The sequence below is a fragment of the Penicillium cosmopolitanum genome (genome assembly GCF_028827165.1).
Source record: "Penicillium cosmopolitanum strain IBT 29677 chromosome Unknown utg000008l:1.0-4398992.0:1.0-4402845.0, whole genome shotgun sequence".
Taxonomy (NCBI): domain Eukaryota; kingdom Fungi; phylum Ascomycota; class Eurotiomycetes; order Eurotiales; family Aspergillaceae; genus Penicillium; species Penicillium cosmopolitanum.
The window spans coordinates 1,208,538-1,221,413 of NW_026622678.1; the positions used below are offsets into that span (position 1 = coordinate 1,208,538).

General features: G+C 48.1%; 5 protein-coding genes across 5 annotated transcripts; 2 read left to right on the forward strand and 3 right to left on the reverse strand.

Annotated features, from left to right (window-relative positions):
• Positions 1 to 818: 818 nt before the first annotated feature.
• Positions 819 to 1,802, reverse strand: N7509_007009 (uncharacterized protein; the record flags this gene model as incomplete). Its single annotated transcript, XM_056631646.1, has 1 exon — positions 819 to 1,802. The coding sequence occupies one exon, from the start codon at positions 1,800 to 1,802 to the stop codon at positions 819 to 821; it is 984 nt and encodes a 327-aa protein (XP_056487197.1).
• A 404-nt stretch (positions 1,803 to 2,206) lies between these two features.
• Positions 2,207 to 3,754, forward strand: N7509_007010 (transcription factor domain-containing protein; the record flags this gene model as incomplete). Its single annotated transcript, XM_056631647.1, has 1 exon — positions 2,207 to 3,754. The coding sequence occupies one exon, from the start codon at positions 2,207 to 2,209 to the stop codon at positions 3,752 to 3,754; it is 1,548 nt and encodes a 515-aa protein (XP_056487198.1).
• Positions 3,755 to 3,904: 150 nt separating this feature from the next.
• Positions 3,905 to 8,875, reverse strand: N7509_007011 (uncharacterized protein; the record flags this gene model as incomplete). Its single annotated transcript, XM_056631648.1, is given in 12 exon segments — positions 3,905 to 4,128; positions 4,186 to 4,291; positions 4,341 to 4,812; positions 4,870 to 5,273; positions 5,330 to 6,459; positions 6,480 to 6,753; positions 6,806 to 7,312; positions 7,330 to 7,709; positions 7,840 to 7,891; positions 7,989 to 8,135; positions 8,196 to 8,312; positions 8,333 to 8,875. 12 exon segments carry the CDS (start codon positions 8,873 to 8,875, stop codon positions 3,905 to 3,907), a joined length of 4,356 nt encoding a protein of 1,451 aa, XP_056487199.1.
• A 564-nt stretch (positions 8,876 to 9,439) lies between these two features.
• Positions 9,440 to 10,513, forward strand: N7509_007012 (ribosomal RNA processing 1 family protein; the record flags this gene model as incomplete). Its single annotated transcript, XM_056631649.1, has 3 exons — positions 9,440 to 9,488; positions 9,560 to 9,667; positions 9,726 to 10,513. The coding sequence occupies 3 exons, from the start codon at positions 9,440 to 9,442 to the stop codon at positions 10,511 to 10,513; spliced, it is 945 nt and encodes a 314-aa protein (XP_056487200.1).
• Positions 10,514 to 10,985: 472 nt separating this feature from the next.
• N7509_007013 (uncharacterized protein) lies at positions 10,986 to 12,633 on the reverse strand (the record flags this gene model as incomplete). The annotated part of the gene is made up of 3 exons (XM_056631650.1): positions 10,986 to 12,313; positions 12,418 to 12,468; positions 12,525 to 12,633. 3 exons carry the CDS (start codon positions 12,631 to 12,633, stop codon positions 10,986 to 10,988), a joined length of 1,488 nt encoding a protein of 495 aa, XP_056487201.1.
• Between the last annotated feature and the right edge of the window lie 243 nt (positions 12,634 to 12,876).

A 12,876-nucleotide genomic window follows, 5' to 3' on the forward strand; every position in this document is an offset into this window, starting at 1 on the left:
TGGCGCACGTCATCATTTTTCTCGATTTTTGCATAATACCCCAGTCTTCCCTTTCATCCGTTTCTTGGAAGTCTCCCGCTTTTATATCTAATGTCTCTCAACTCCTGTCTATCTACATTAGGCTATCTCACATTTGATGTTTAACCTAGGATGAGATCTTTGATGTCAATCTGCAAAATGAATTGTCTACTCATTTTCACTGGAGTTTTTGCGATTGTAGCTCGCTCGCTCGCTCACAGTTCATACTACTATTACCCCGATGGCACATAATCTGGGAAGCTCGGCCACTTGATGCAAGGCTGCCATGAAGTTTTCCCGGTAGAACCAAGGTATCTTCGTCATTTATCAAATCTCGGCAGCAAAAAAAAAAATCTGCCACTGAGAATCCAGACCTGGAGGACAAAAAAGAAGGATTACAAAAAGGAATGCATCATCCGTGAATCGAACACGGGCCTCGTCGATGGCAACGACGAATTCTACCACTAGACCAATGATGCTAGTTGATATAGTTTGGCTCCACAGTTGGATCTATGAATCACCACTTCTTCTAAAATTAATCTTACTTGGTAGAATTAAGCAAATCACATTCAACTTTGTTGAACGCTACATTATAGTCTATAAAAAGTCTCAAATTATCCACATATAGTACAGTTTGACTCTCATTAGCCTGGGGAAATTCAATTTGTCAGGTTCGCCAGCAAAAATATGGGTCTGTTTCTAACTTGAAGGTTTCTCATGATTTGATGTACTAAAAAGGATATATATCTCTGTGTTCAATCTAGATTACCACTACTAGTACATTTCGAACTTGAACCCGCCTAAACAAGATCAATAAACTCGAACGAGGCCTTCTCCTTATCTCCAGAAGCCAAAGTGCTGATTGTCCATTCCCACAAATCTTCCTGTTTCGCCTGATCATAACTCACTTGGCTAGACTTAATGACCTTCATGCCCTCATAGTAGACAGCGCTAGATCCCTCAACATCTAAACCAACCGCCAGTCTAGCCAGTGCTTGCCCAGATTCCTGCACGGTATGAATATTCGAATACATCAAGAGGCGCAGGAGCGGCAGAATATGAGGCAAAACCCGCGACCAAAGGAATTTCTCAACGACACTTGCTTTCCTCGCTAGTCCTGTGCCGGGCATCAGACCAGGATCAAATGCAGTGACTGTCCACTTCTTTCCATATCTCTTATTGATGGCTTCGAAGCGGCGATCTAGGGCATAGGTGTATAGGACGTTGGCCAACTTGGTGCTAGAATAGCGCTGGCGACCATTTGCCTTTGCCGATTCCAGGGTAGGATGGGCAAGCTCCTCAGCAGAGTTGTAGATGGCGTCGGGCATGCCTGACTTTTGCAGGGGATCATGCGTTCCACTCGATACAATGACGATGCGGGAGGTATCGGCGAGGTAAGGTTGTAAAAGGGATAGGAGGAGAGCGTGGCCAATATGGCTGACGGCAAATGTCTTTTCAAATCCGTCATCGGAGTACTCGACATCTCCCGGAAATTGCAAGGCTGCGTTCAGAACCATTGATTGTATCGGTGGGAAGTTATGAGATTTCCAATCCGAGGCAAATGAACGGACTTTGGCCAGTTGGAGCAAATTGAGGGGAAGAAATTGAACATTGTTCTGATTGAGAGTCTTGTTGATTGTGTTGGCCGCGGAGTTTGCATCTGATCTCGAAGCGATGATGATCTGATACTCTGGGTGTTTGCGGGCGATGTCCAATGCACATTCGTAGCCCAGGCCAGAAGTGCCGCCAGTCACAAGTACAGAGCCTTCAAAGTTGGCCGACATCATAGATAACTGAAGGAGTAATAGTAACCTTGGAAGATGTATTTGAAGGGTTGAATGGAATCGCAATTGAGAAGTTTGAATGCTCGGATGTAGTCTGAGAAGAATAAAATAGAGGACTCCGACGACATTCCCTGGATACTTATATCCACAGATCCCCCTCCCCCTTCCCGTACGGAGATGCCAAAATAAAATCCGAAGATATTAGTAAAACTCGTAAAGTAAAGAAAGTAAATCACGAATCAATAAGCCTCGGAGAACACTAGCCCGAACGGGACCGTCATTTCTCTCCCAAAAGAGTAATCGACGCTCCGGTTCGGGTTAGCGTAAGAGCGTTGTTGGCCTCGCCATCATGCGCCATCACAATCAGCCTCGACTTGATTCCTGCACAAAAGCTCAGTTTCACCATGCTCCGACAGAAGAGCCTGGAAGGAACCGGAGATACCAAGAGATTTCAAGCCCAAAAGGAGAAGGGGTTGGCTCCATCGGAGTTGTTCCACCATCGGCCCGATTACGGCGTGTTGATCTGCATCACTTGTCACTATGCGATCCAGCCTGGAGCGATCCGGCGTCATCTCAAAGATATTCATCATCTTCATCATGAGAAGAGACGCCCTTATGTTGCATATACGAAGGAACTGAAGCTTAAGAGACCAGAGGAAGTGCAGTCGCCTCTTCCAGACGATTTCCCTATACCGCAGTTGCCAGTCGAGAAGGGATGGAGATGTTTGGCGCCGGGCTGCAATTATCTGTGCGCTTCGAATAAACGAATGGAAAATCACTGGCCAGCAGTTCATGCCAGGAAGGGCAACCCGGAGACTGACTGGCATTTCACATTGCTGCAGACATTTTTTCGCGGTAGAATGCTACGCTACTTCACCGGACAGAATCAACGTCAACTCCAGAACACCCGGGATAAATCAGGTCAAATAGCAAAACCCGGAGAGGCTGCATTCACCCAAGATCAGCAGCCCGAGACGTCACTGGTAAAAAGTCTACAAGAAAAGTACCACCTAGATGCGCTTGATTCTCAATTGCTGAGACATTATTTCGACTCTTCATACAAAACCTTTGTGGCCAACAAGAAAACCGAGAATGTCTGGATTGAAGTCGTACCAGGTCTTACTTGTGATAACAAGTTTCTCTTACAAGGAATGCTAGCCTGCACGGCTTTGCACATGGCACATTCAAATCCAGCCGAGCGCCAGAAGTACACACTTCGAGGATGCTCCCACCAAGAAGCTGCTATACCTGAGTTCCGCAAAGCCATTGAGAGCCCAACAGAGGATAATTGCGACGCAATTATGGCATTTGCCTATCTCCTCGTGGTATACTCCCTAGCAACCGACCTTGAACAGTCCAACAATCCCCTCCTTATAATTGATGCCAGCCCATCCGACACCCAGCAGATCATCCCTCCCTGGCTACATTTTATTCGCACTGGCTGTTATATGCTTAAAGATGTCTGGCACAGAATTGAAAGTGGTCGCGCCAGCATTTTGGCATATGCCTGGGAGAGGAACTTGGATGTTAGCGATGAAGAAAAACAATCTCATTTGGACTTTTTCTTGTCTATTATCCCCGAGGAGGATGCCTGGCCAGAAGAAAGCACACGGGTGTATCACCATGCAGCGAACCTTTTGGCCGAGTCATTCGCATATGTCGATCGCGCCAAGAGGACCATTGGTTTAACTGCGTGGAGTATACTTGGAACCTGGCCGGTGCGCATTGAGCAGGGATTTTTCACCTTGACATCGGAAAAGCACCCCGGGGCACTCATTCTACTTGCACATTACTGTGTGATATTAAATCAAATTGGGGACTGCTGGTACATTGGGGAACGACCCGCCATTTTGACTGCATCAATTTCCCGGATATTGGATAAAAGGTGGCACCCTTACATTGAAGGTGCTGTCAAAGAAGTTCTGGGACCAGGAGGCTTAGAGGGTATGTGAAGTTTCTTCGTACTGGTATACAGCGGATATTGGATGCTGATCATGAGAGATAATTTTATTTATTGATCAACTCCTGGTTAGAAATCGAGAGTAATGAAAATAGATGTTGATAAGCAATGTCCTGACAATTCTTCCTCCCAAAGACAAGGTCTAAACAAGTCGGCCGTTGTCTGCTTCCTTCCCTTTAGGTGTCTCTCCAGAGCGCCGCTTAAACACACGGCACAGGAAGGAAGCACCCTGTCGAACTCCACGAACCAAAGATGTGGGATTGTAGTGCTTGACGCGAAACATATAGTACATCATGACGGTACCAAAGATATTGAAGCCGATGTAAGCCCAGCCGATTCCGAAATTGCGCCAGCGTTCGCTGTAGACTACAGGATTCAGTTAGTCGAGTCGAGAAGCAATCAAAGAATATTCTCAATACTCACAAATATTGCTAGCTGCCAAATACTGATCGGCATTTGATAGCTGACAATACTGACAACTAGTCGTGGCTTCCGGATTGTAAAGCTGCCCGCCGGCAGCAGTGACGTACTGGTTCAAGTATTCACCGCAATTCAAACCAGTGGGGGGGATTGAAAACGCTCAGCTCAGCATCAGAGCAATGGATCTGTCGGCCGTGCAAACCAGTCGAAGTGAGACCCGCGATTAGATAGGTTAGAGGGGAAACTCGGTACATGAAAATCCAGAAACCAGGTAGCGCGCTTGGTGGTTGCATGACACCGTTGAATGTGAGGGTCATGATGAACAAAAGTGTGGCAATTGTTCCACCCGTCTCGGCGTCTGGTAGTGCTGAGATCACGAATGAAGCAAAAGTCGAGGTGAACATGTAAAATTGTACCACAAAGAGGAGCATGAGACCTTGTCGATGTGGGGCTTGGTTTGCTCCATAGATGGGAAAGTAGTAGCAGGCCCAGGCAATTATACCAATGAAAATCTGGTATGGAATCTCGACAACTACATTGGCGATGAGAAAGGCGGCCCAAGAATATGCTTTTGAAGGCCTTTCACGGACTTCGTAGAGTGATCGCTGGACAACGAATTTGGGCATGATTCTAGTGAAAGTGTTTCAGTAAGTCTCAGTGCAGAATCGATATGGGTGTTCTACTTACTGTTGAACCAATGTTGAAAATATCGAAGTCAGCATGAATGCGCTGAAAAGCACATCTTGAAAGCCCTGTAGCGAGCTATCCGGCTTGAAGAAGGTAAACCCAATGAAGAGTGAGGACATAGTGGCCAGCATAATTTTCGCCCATACATAGGATGGCTCGCGCCAGAATCCCTGGAACGACCGGTGCGTCACATACCAGAGTTGGGATGTGAATGGCATCGCATACTCACCAACCTGGGACCCCTCTGATGTGCTTCCCGCGGCAGATGCACGCTCATCATGAATGCGATCTATCTCAGTTTGGATTCCCTTGGCTTGCTGGCTTTCATTCCAAGTCAGAGCCCAATCCTTGGTGGCCTTTCCTGAAGCACCAGCACCAATAATTTCAAGCATGTATTCAGCAGGCTGATTTCATATTAGCATAGAGCAGGAATGGGATTAGGCAACTTCAATATCCTTACATTCTCTGACGAGTCACAAGCTCGTGCCCCGTTGCTCTCAAAGTAGTCTAAGAGAGTTCGAGATTGGTCACCAATTTCGCCAAAATAAACGGTCCTTCCTCCCTTTGCCAGAAATAGCAGTCGGTCGAATTGTTGGAATAGAAGAGCGCTAGGCTGGTGGATCGTTGAGAGGACAGCTTGACCGTGCTCTGCAAGCTTTCGCAGGAAGGAGCAGATTGCCCAAGAACTTTGAGAATCAAGGCCACTGGTGGGTTCATCCAAAAATATCAGCAGCGCAGGCTTCGCAGCCAATTCAACACCGATAGTGAGGAGTTTCCTCTGTTCCACGTTCAATCCCTCTCCAGGAGTACCCACGACCGCATCAGAAAAGTCCTGCATGCCCAGCATCTCAATAACATCCTCGACATAGTGATACTTTTCTTTCTTTGATACTGTCTTGGGCTGGCGGAGAACTGCGCTAAACCTCAAAGCCTCTCTTACTGTTGTGGTGGGTAGATGGAGGTCTTGTTGCTGAACGTAGCCTGTCTTTCTCTGGAAACTGGAGTCCAGAGGTTTACCGTTCACAAGCATATCGCCAGTAACAACTCCAATGGAAACACGCTTAGCTAGAACGTCAAGAAGTGTGGTCTTTCCAGCACCCGAAACTCCCATCAATGCTGTGAGTGTCCCTGGCTTTACCCAGCCCGAGACATGATCAAGAAGTCGGCGTTCACCACCTTTCACTGGTATATCATAGCATACGTTTCTCCACGTGAATATGTCATGCTGTGACGGAATAACAGAAGTATCTCTCTCTTTCTCTTTGGGTTTTGGAGCTGCTTCCCCTGCACCGGTATCACCCTGGCCCTGTTCCAAATTGCGTAGATGAGCCGGTACATGGCCACGACGGAACACAAGGAATTCGGCGGTCGAAGATGTCGAGGAATTAAGTTCGGAGGCGATAAGATACAATGAAATAAAGAATATCCAAAAACCGATAAGAATACCGAGATTTCTCCACTCATGCGCGTATGAGTAGGAATACTGGGTTTGAATATATGCATCTCCGGAGACGGTTCTTTCTCCAGCAACAGCACCACGAACAGCACAGATGAAAGAGTCCCGGGTAAACTCGGATATCCAGGGATGAACTGGGAGCACTCGAATCGACGACCGTGAAATTCATTTGCCACCAGGGCTTCAAAGGTGTAAAAGACCGGATTTATCCAACGAATCCAGCTAAACCAAGGAACTTTCGCCATCTCGGGTGCAGTGATAACAAAGCCTGTGTATATCACGATTGCGAGAACGATGACACCTGCCATAGACATTGCTTGGGCCAGGGTTTTTGTTGAGGCAGCGAGGGTGCGGAAAATACCGGACATCGCAAGGGTACTGAGGAAGGTGAACAAAAAGAAGATGAAGAACTGGGAGGGCTCATATCGCTATGCCATAGTTAGTATATTAGAATGTCATTCGGAGGCTTTCGTGACTTACCAAGCTGGCCAGGAAATAAAAGATGATGTTGAACACAATGGCAGACACAAACTTGACGGGCATGTCTGCGACAATTCCGCCGAGAGCCTCAGTGAAAGGATGAACAAAAGCATACGATGCTTGCTTTTCTATGATAGGGCGTTGATCATAGAGTGAGTTGATCTCTGTGATACTGATCAAGGCGTTCATGAGGACGGCGAAGAAAAGCGCAGCTCCTTTGCTTTGAAATCCTGCAGATGCATTTGGGGTTCCGAAGTAAATTGAACCGATAATGAGAGACATGAAGATACGCCCAATGACGGTTGTCAACGTAGACGGCTTATCATTCCAGATGCGCTGATAAGCTCGTTTCACACAGAGTTTGACCTGCATGGGTATAGAAATGACATATGGGCTTTTTGGTCGAACATGCTTTGCCTGGCGTAATCTTTTTGTGGCATCAAAGTCCTTTTCGGCTTCCCCGCCAACAGGATACTCCTCACAATACTCTAGAATCTCTTTCTTGAGCTGTTCATAGTGAGGACTTTTCTTCCAATATTGTTCGAAATCGTTGGGGTGCGTGGAACTTGATTGTCCATCCCTTCACGAGCTTTTCGTTCCTGTGGATTTGTCACCGATGTCAAAAAGTCTCCGACCGTTTGACGAGACGGGCAGTCCCATCCCATCTCGATGAAGTATTCTTTGGCCTTGTTGCATGGGCCGAAAAAGATCTCTCGACCTTCATAAAGCACAATGACCTTGTTGAAAACATCATAGATCGCTTGGGATGCCTGGTAAATGGCAACAGCGTGGCTACTGCCGGTGAGATTGGCAGAGACTCGTAGAGCTTTGGCGAATTCCAATGCGCTGGCTGAATCCAACCCTCGTGTACTATTATCCCACGCACCAACAGGAGCTCCTGCCACTAGAAAAGTTCGTCAAAATTTGCCTTGCTTTGGAAAGTGATAGTAGAAGGAACCTACAGGCCATTTCGGCAATACTATTTTGAATTGTTAGCGCTTGCTATAATGGGAGTCTATGAGATTTTGACCTACCTGACTCTCTTTCGTTCGCCTCCTGAAACACCTCGAATGTAATCATCGCCAACTAGAAGAATCATGAGCGTAAGAATCGTAGAGATTGAACATTTCGTCTCACCCTTGGTGTTGTAAGTATGGCTCAGCCCCAACACGGCCATAGCTACCTGAGTAATATGCTTGGCATAGGCTGCCCGGCTGATTCCTTGAAGCCGATTCTCAGGTGTCCTGGCAGCGGCAGCAAATTCGAGAGTTTGTCCGACAGTGAGATGAGGAAAATGGCGATCGACCTCTTGGTTGTAAAGAACTTCACCCTATATGGAGAGGGAAATGTTTAGCAAAAAGGCCCAGAGGCTGCAATAAGGTAAGCATACTTTGAATTCCTTATGCATCGTCTCCATCGGAATACCATTGTACTGAACGTCGGAGCTTTCTCCAACTTTTAATCCGTGCAATTCCCGGACAAAGATTTGAGAAAGGTCGAGCATCCGCTACCAGGGCGTCCAAGAACGATCAGAAGCTCGCCGCTTTGAAGAACACCATCGAAGTTTCGCAGGATTTGCTTCTGAGGAACACATTTCCCCAAGGAGATGTATTCCTGGGGTCGGAACGGGGCTAGGGGGACAGAGCCCACGTTATTCTGATACTGGAGAGCAGCACCGGAGCCGGAGATGTTGAGGTTTTGAAAGACGACTCCTGTGGACTTGCGCAAAGATACTCCTTGCTTGTCCATCATTTTAAGCACCATGCGGGCCCATTTGTAGTGGTCGAATTGGTCGCTGGTTGGGTCAAGGACAGGATCACCTAGTTCAACATCTTCCAGTGTGTCCTTGCGCTCAATTCCGCCCATACTCCCAACTCCGGAATCGGTAGCTCGATGTCGAGGAAAGTTGGAAGCAATTCGGGAAAGCTCTTCGCGATCTTCAGGTGGGATATGCTCGAATACTCGCTGCTCCTCGGGTAGGGCTTCAGAACTCGATCGCGAAACGCGCTCCGCTCCATTGGAGGAAGCATTCGTCTCAGCGATGCCGCAGTCCTCATTTTGCTCAGGCATGATCTCGAGCGTCGATATGCAGGCTCGACACCACCGGAGCAACTTTGATCTGAAAAGTCTCTGGTGTGAAGTTAGTGCAGCAGGTGAAGAAGGACCTCGGGACCCGAAAATATGCAAATTTCAATGGTAGCTGACCTCTCCAAAGCAGTCCCAAAAATGCCCTGAACCATAATTGATCACACTGGGGCCAGGGTATCCTAAGATCTCATTCGATGCGATCTCTAGTCATGATGTCACGATCTATCGGATGCCAGGAGACATTTCCATACTTGACGATTTCCGAATGCGGTCATTTTCGCGGTGGGCACAATAGCACCTCGGGTCTCTGCAGTGGTGCTTGGAAGCAAAATATATCAGCAGCAGGTTGGTCTGAAACTTGTAATTGTTCTGGAACGATGCGAAATTGGGATGAGGTTGTTGGAGTTGTAGGCGATACAAGAAGTTGACACCTGAGGCACCAACACCCAAGTATGGTGCAAACAGTGCAAACTGCTATCAGCCAAAAAAAATAATTTATCGCGGAGATCAATTTGACGCCGCTCTACCCAGACAACACACCAGACAATGGCGGACGTTCAAAAGACTCCCTTCGTGAAGGACCTCGCCTCTAGCGGTATGATAATATCTAATTTTATGTTGGTGTAACACATCAAAAATGGATTGCTAACGAACTGGTTTGTCTAGACCGTAAGGTTCGCGACAAGGCTGTCGAATCTCTCACTCTATTCCTGAGCTCGCGCACGGATTTGAGTGTTCTTGATCTTTTGAAGCTTTGGAAGGGTCTATTCTTCTGTAAGTGTTGGCAGATCGATCACACAAAATATGATTGACTTACAATGGTTGACCGCAGGCTTTTATCACTCCGATCGACCTCTCACGCAACAAGCTCTCGCCCGCGCACTCTCCTACCACCTCGTCACATCTCTTCCCCATGCCACTCTCCACAGATTTTTGCGCGCATTTTGGATCACCATTGGCCGCGATTATCACTCCATCGACCGACTGCGCCTGGACAAGTACCTCTTCCTGATCCGTTGCTATGTCGGAGTCGCATTCCAAATTTTCGTGAAGGAAAAGAAGAGCTCGAAAAAAGGTGACGACAAGAAGCGCAAACGTGAAGATGCCGGCAAGAAGGGCCGTGGCAAGAAGCAAAAGAAGCAGGAGGAGAGCGAGCCAGCCCAGGAGGAGGAGGCTACAGATGAAGATGGGAAGTGGGCTGATCTTTCCGCCTATATCTCTCTTATTGAGGAAGGCCCCCTTCACCCTGTGAACTTTGACCCGGATCAGGATTCCGATGATGAGGAGTCGGACTTTGTGGCAATGCCACACGGACCGGATGGTCTGCGCTACCATATTGTCGACATCTGGGTTGACGAGTTGGAGAAGGTTCTTGAATTCGAAGATGGCGAGATCGCCGAAGATGGAGTTGCGAATCGGAAGATCAAGGGCGATATTCCCATGGAGCTCATTTTGAGACCGCTGGAGAAGCTTCGTACTGAGAGCCCCTACAAGCCTGTTCGGACACGGGCTACCGAGGCGTTGGAGGATGATCGTCTCGTTGAGTGGGGAATTCGTGCTCCCAAGGTCAATGAGGACGACGAGGTGGACAGCGATGGCGAGTGGGGTGGTTTTGACTAATAATCGATCGATCTGGGTCTGAGAACTTCTTTTGTACAGCATTTTTATAGCGATAACTGGATGGTATTGGCAAAATGTAAAGTTATTCCAATCTTTCACCTGGGCCTTTACATGCAGATGACTGTCTTCTCCCCACTGGCAGTTTATGATGCTACTACCAAGGGATTTCGGTTACCATGATGAGTGCCGCATGACATAAAAATATATTGATATCATCTATTACGATAATCTGGAACTGTACAGTTGAAGCGCGGAATATAGACTGCGTCCGGCTCGACGAAAAAGTGGTCTTGCAAAAAGCAAGGTCCCGCAATAAAGGAAAGTACTAACCGTCTCCCAGACACCGAAAAATATACATCATCAAAGGACCAGATCTCTCTTGCATAAGGGTATCATGAAGGGATAGCAAAAGACTGGGGAAGACATTGGGGCAGATGAGCGCGACGATGAGCTAGCACGAAAGAGACGAGAATCACTTCGGCCCTTCGGCTTCATACTTATGGCCCGACTTGGTGAGCGTTGTACCAAGTCCTTGGTGGATCTCGCACTGGAACGCCTCGAATGGCACCTTCTCACCATCAATGCTTATATAGCCGTCTTTTTCGTGCGGCACCAGGCGAAATGCCTTGGCTTTGCGAATATTCACATCTGCCATGTCGAAAAATCCTCCCGTAGGAATCTCATTCATCATTTTGATCGAGGTAGTGCGACTAACAGTTCCATCGATTGTGACGATGTCCATCAACCCATCGCCTGGGAGGGAGGCAGGGAAAAAGCTAGTATCCTTGGACATGATAGCCATGTTACCCGCATAGAAGTTGCCCATGTGTTCGCCTGGCACAACTTCCCAGTCCTTGGGGACTTGATCTTCAACAGTGCCATATTCAAGTTCAGGTAGTGCTGGTGACTGGCTTGCAGCCTCGACTCGGATGGGATCCGCCAGGGGGTCATATTCTTGGGATACATAGGATCTGTAATGGTCCTTAATGGCCCTCTTGTCACCCATCTCGACCTTGATTGCCAGATCACAAGGGTAGATCGTGCGTTGCATCAGGCGAACCAAGAAGCCATAAGTGAACCGCTGAGCGCCCATCCATCGAATGTTATCAGTGCCCAGGTCTGAGTCGGCGACAATACCAAAGGACTGTGAAAGAAAGGACAGCGTGCGAGTGTTCTTCTGAGTGACAGAGACCAAATCTAGGGGTGTTCGAAATGACTTGATGAGTGCCAATGATGCCACGGAGACACTTTCTGTGCCAAGACAGTTCCATGTCATGCCATTGCCGGAGCCACAAGGAAGCAGCGCAACTGGCATTTTAGCCAACGCTTCCCGGCCATTGGGCCGTTTACCTAGGCCGTTAAAGACTTCATATGGTAGACCATCACCTGAGCAACATATGATCGCGTCATACGCGTCGAGGTCAAGCTGTTCCGCGATTTCAATGGCGTGTCCGCGATGTTCGGTGGTCTGCACATCAACCTGGCATCGCGCCGCGGCAAAAATCGGTGCTGCATATGTCTGGTAGAGATTCGCAGCGGTTCCTTTTCCACCAAAAGGGTTGATCAAGACTTTTAGGCGCCTTCTACGCTGGGAAGTACCGTATGAGAGCGCAAGAAGTCTTTCAGTCCATGCTTCGACCGCAGGCTTTTCTTTCTCGGTTATAGGGTAGTGGAGGGAGGTCACGGAGACATCATTCTTCGTCGAATGTTGGGCGTAGGTGACGGCCAGGGACGAGGCAGTCACTTCGGCGTCAAGGACGTTGTATAAGGAGATTGCGTGGGTTGTTTTCGTCTTCTCCTCTAAAAATGCACAGAAATCAATTAGCCCCACTGAAAATAAATAAGATATGCCATCACGATTGACTTTATCGCGATCGCCGGGAGGGCGGAGGGTCCCAGCTTACTCTTGTATAACCCGCAGCAGCTCCGGTCCGGTTTGCTAGAGGTTCGATTATCTATTGTAATCGTCAGCGATAAAAACTTATCCGACGAGCTTTTTGGGGAAGCTAACCGACGACCTGGAGAGAATCGGTGCTGAGTGTCAAGGAGACCGCGTTGTCGACGATCAGGGTCTGGTCATGCGCGCCCGGCTGATCCGCAGCCGCGTCGAGAGATGGCATTCTGAGTGATTGTGATATGAATGGTCGAAGTTCAGCGCATCGTAGGAAAGGGAATTATCAGCGCAGCAAGTAGGAAGATTAAGGGGGAGTAAGATCTAAAGATAGCGCAGGAGACAAAGCTGGGACCCCGGGAAAGATCGAGTGTCAATCAACAGCCGTAGGTTCCGGTTACTGGGGGCTGCCGCTGCCGCTGCCACAAGTGCGGACCCTGAGCCTCGGGATCTATGTACGTAGTAGTATTGC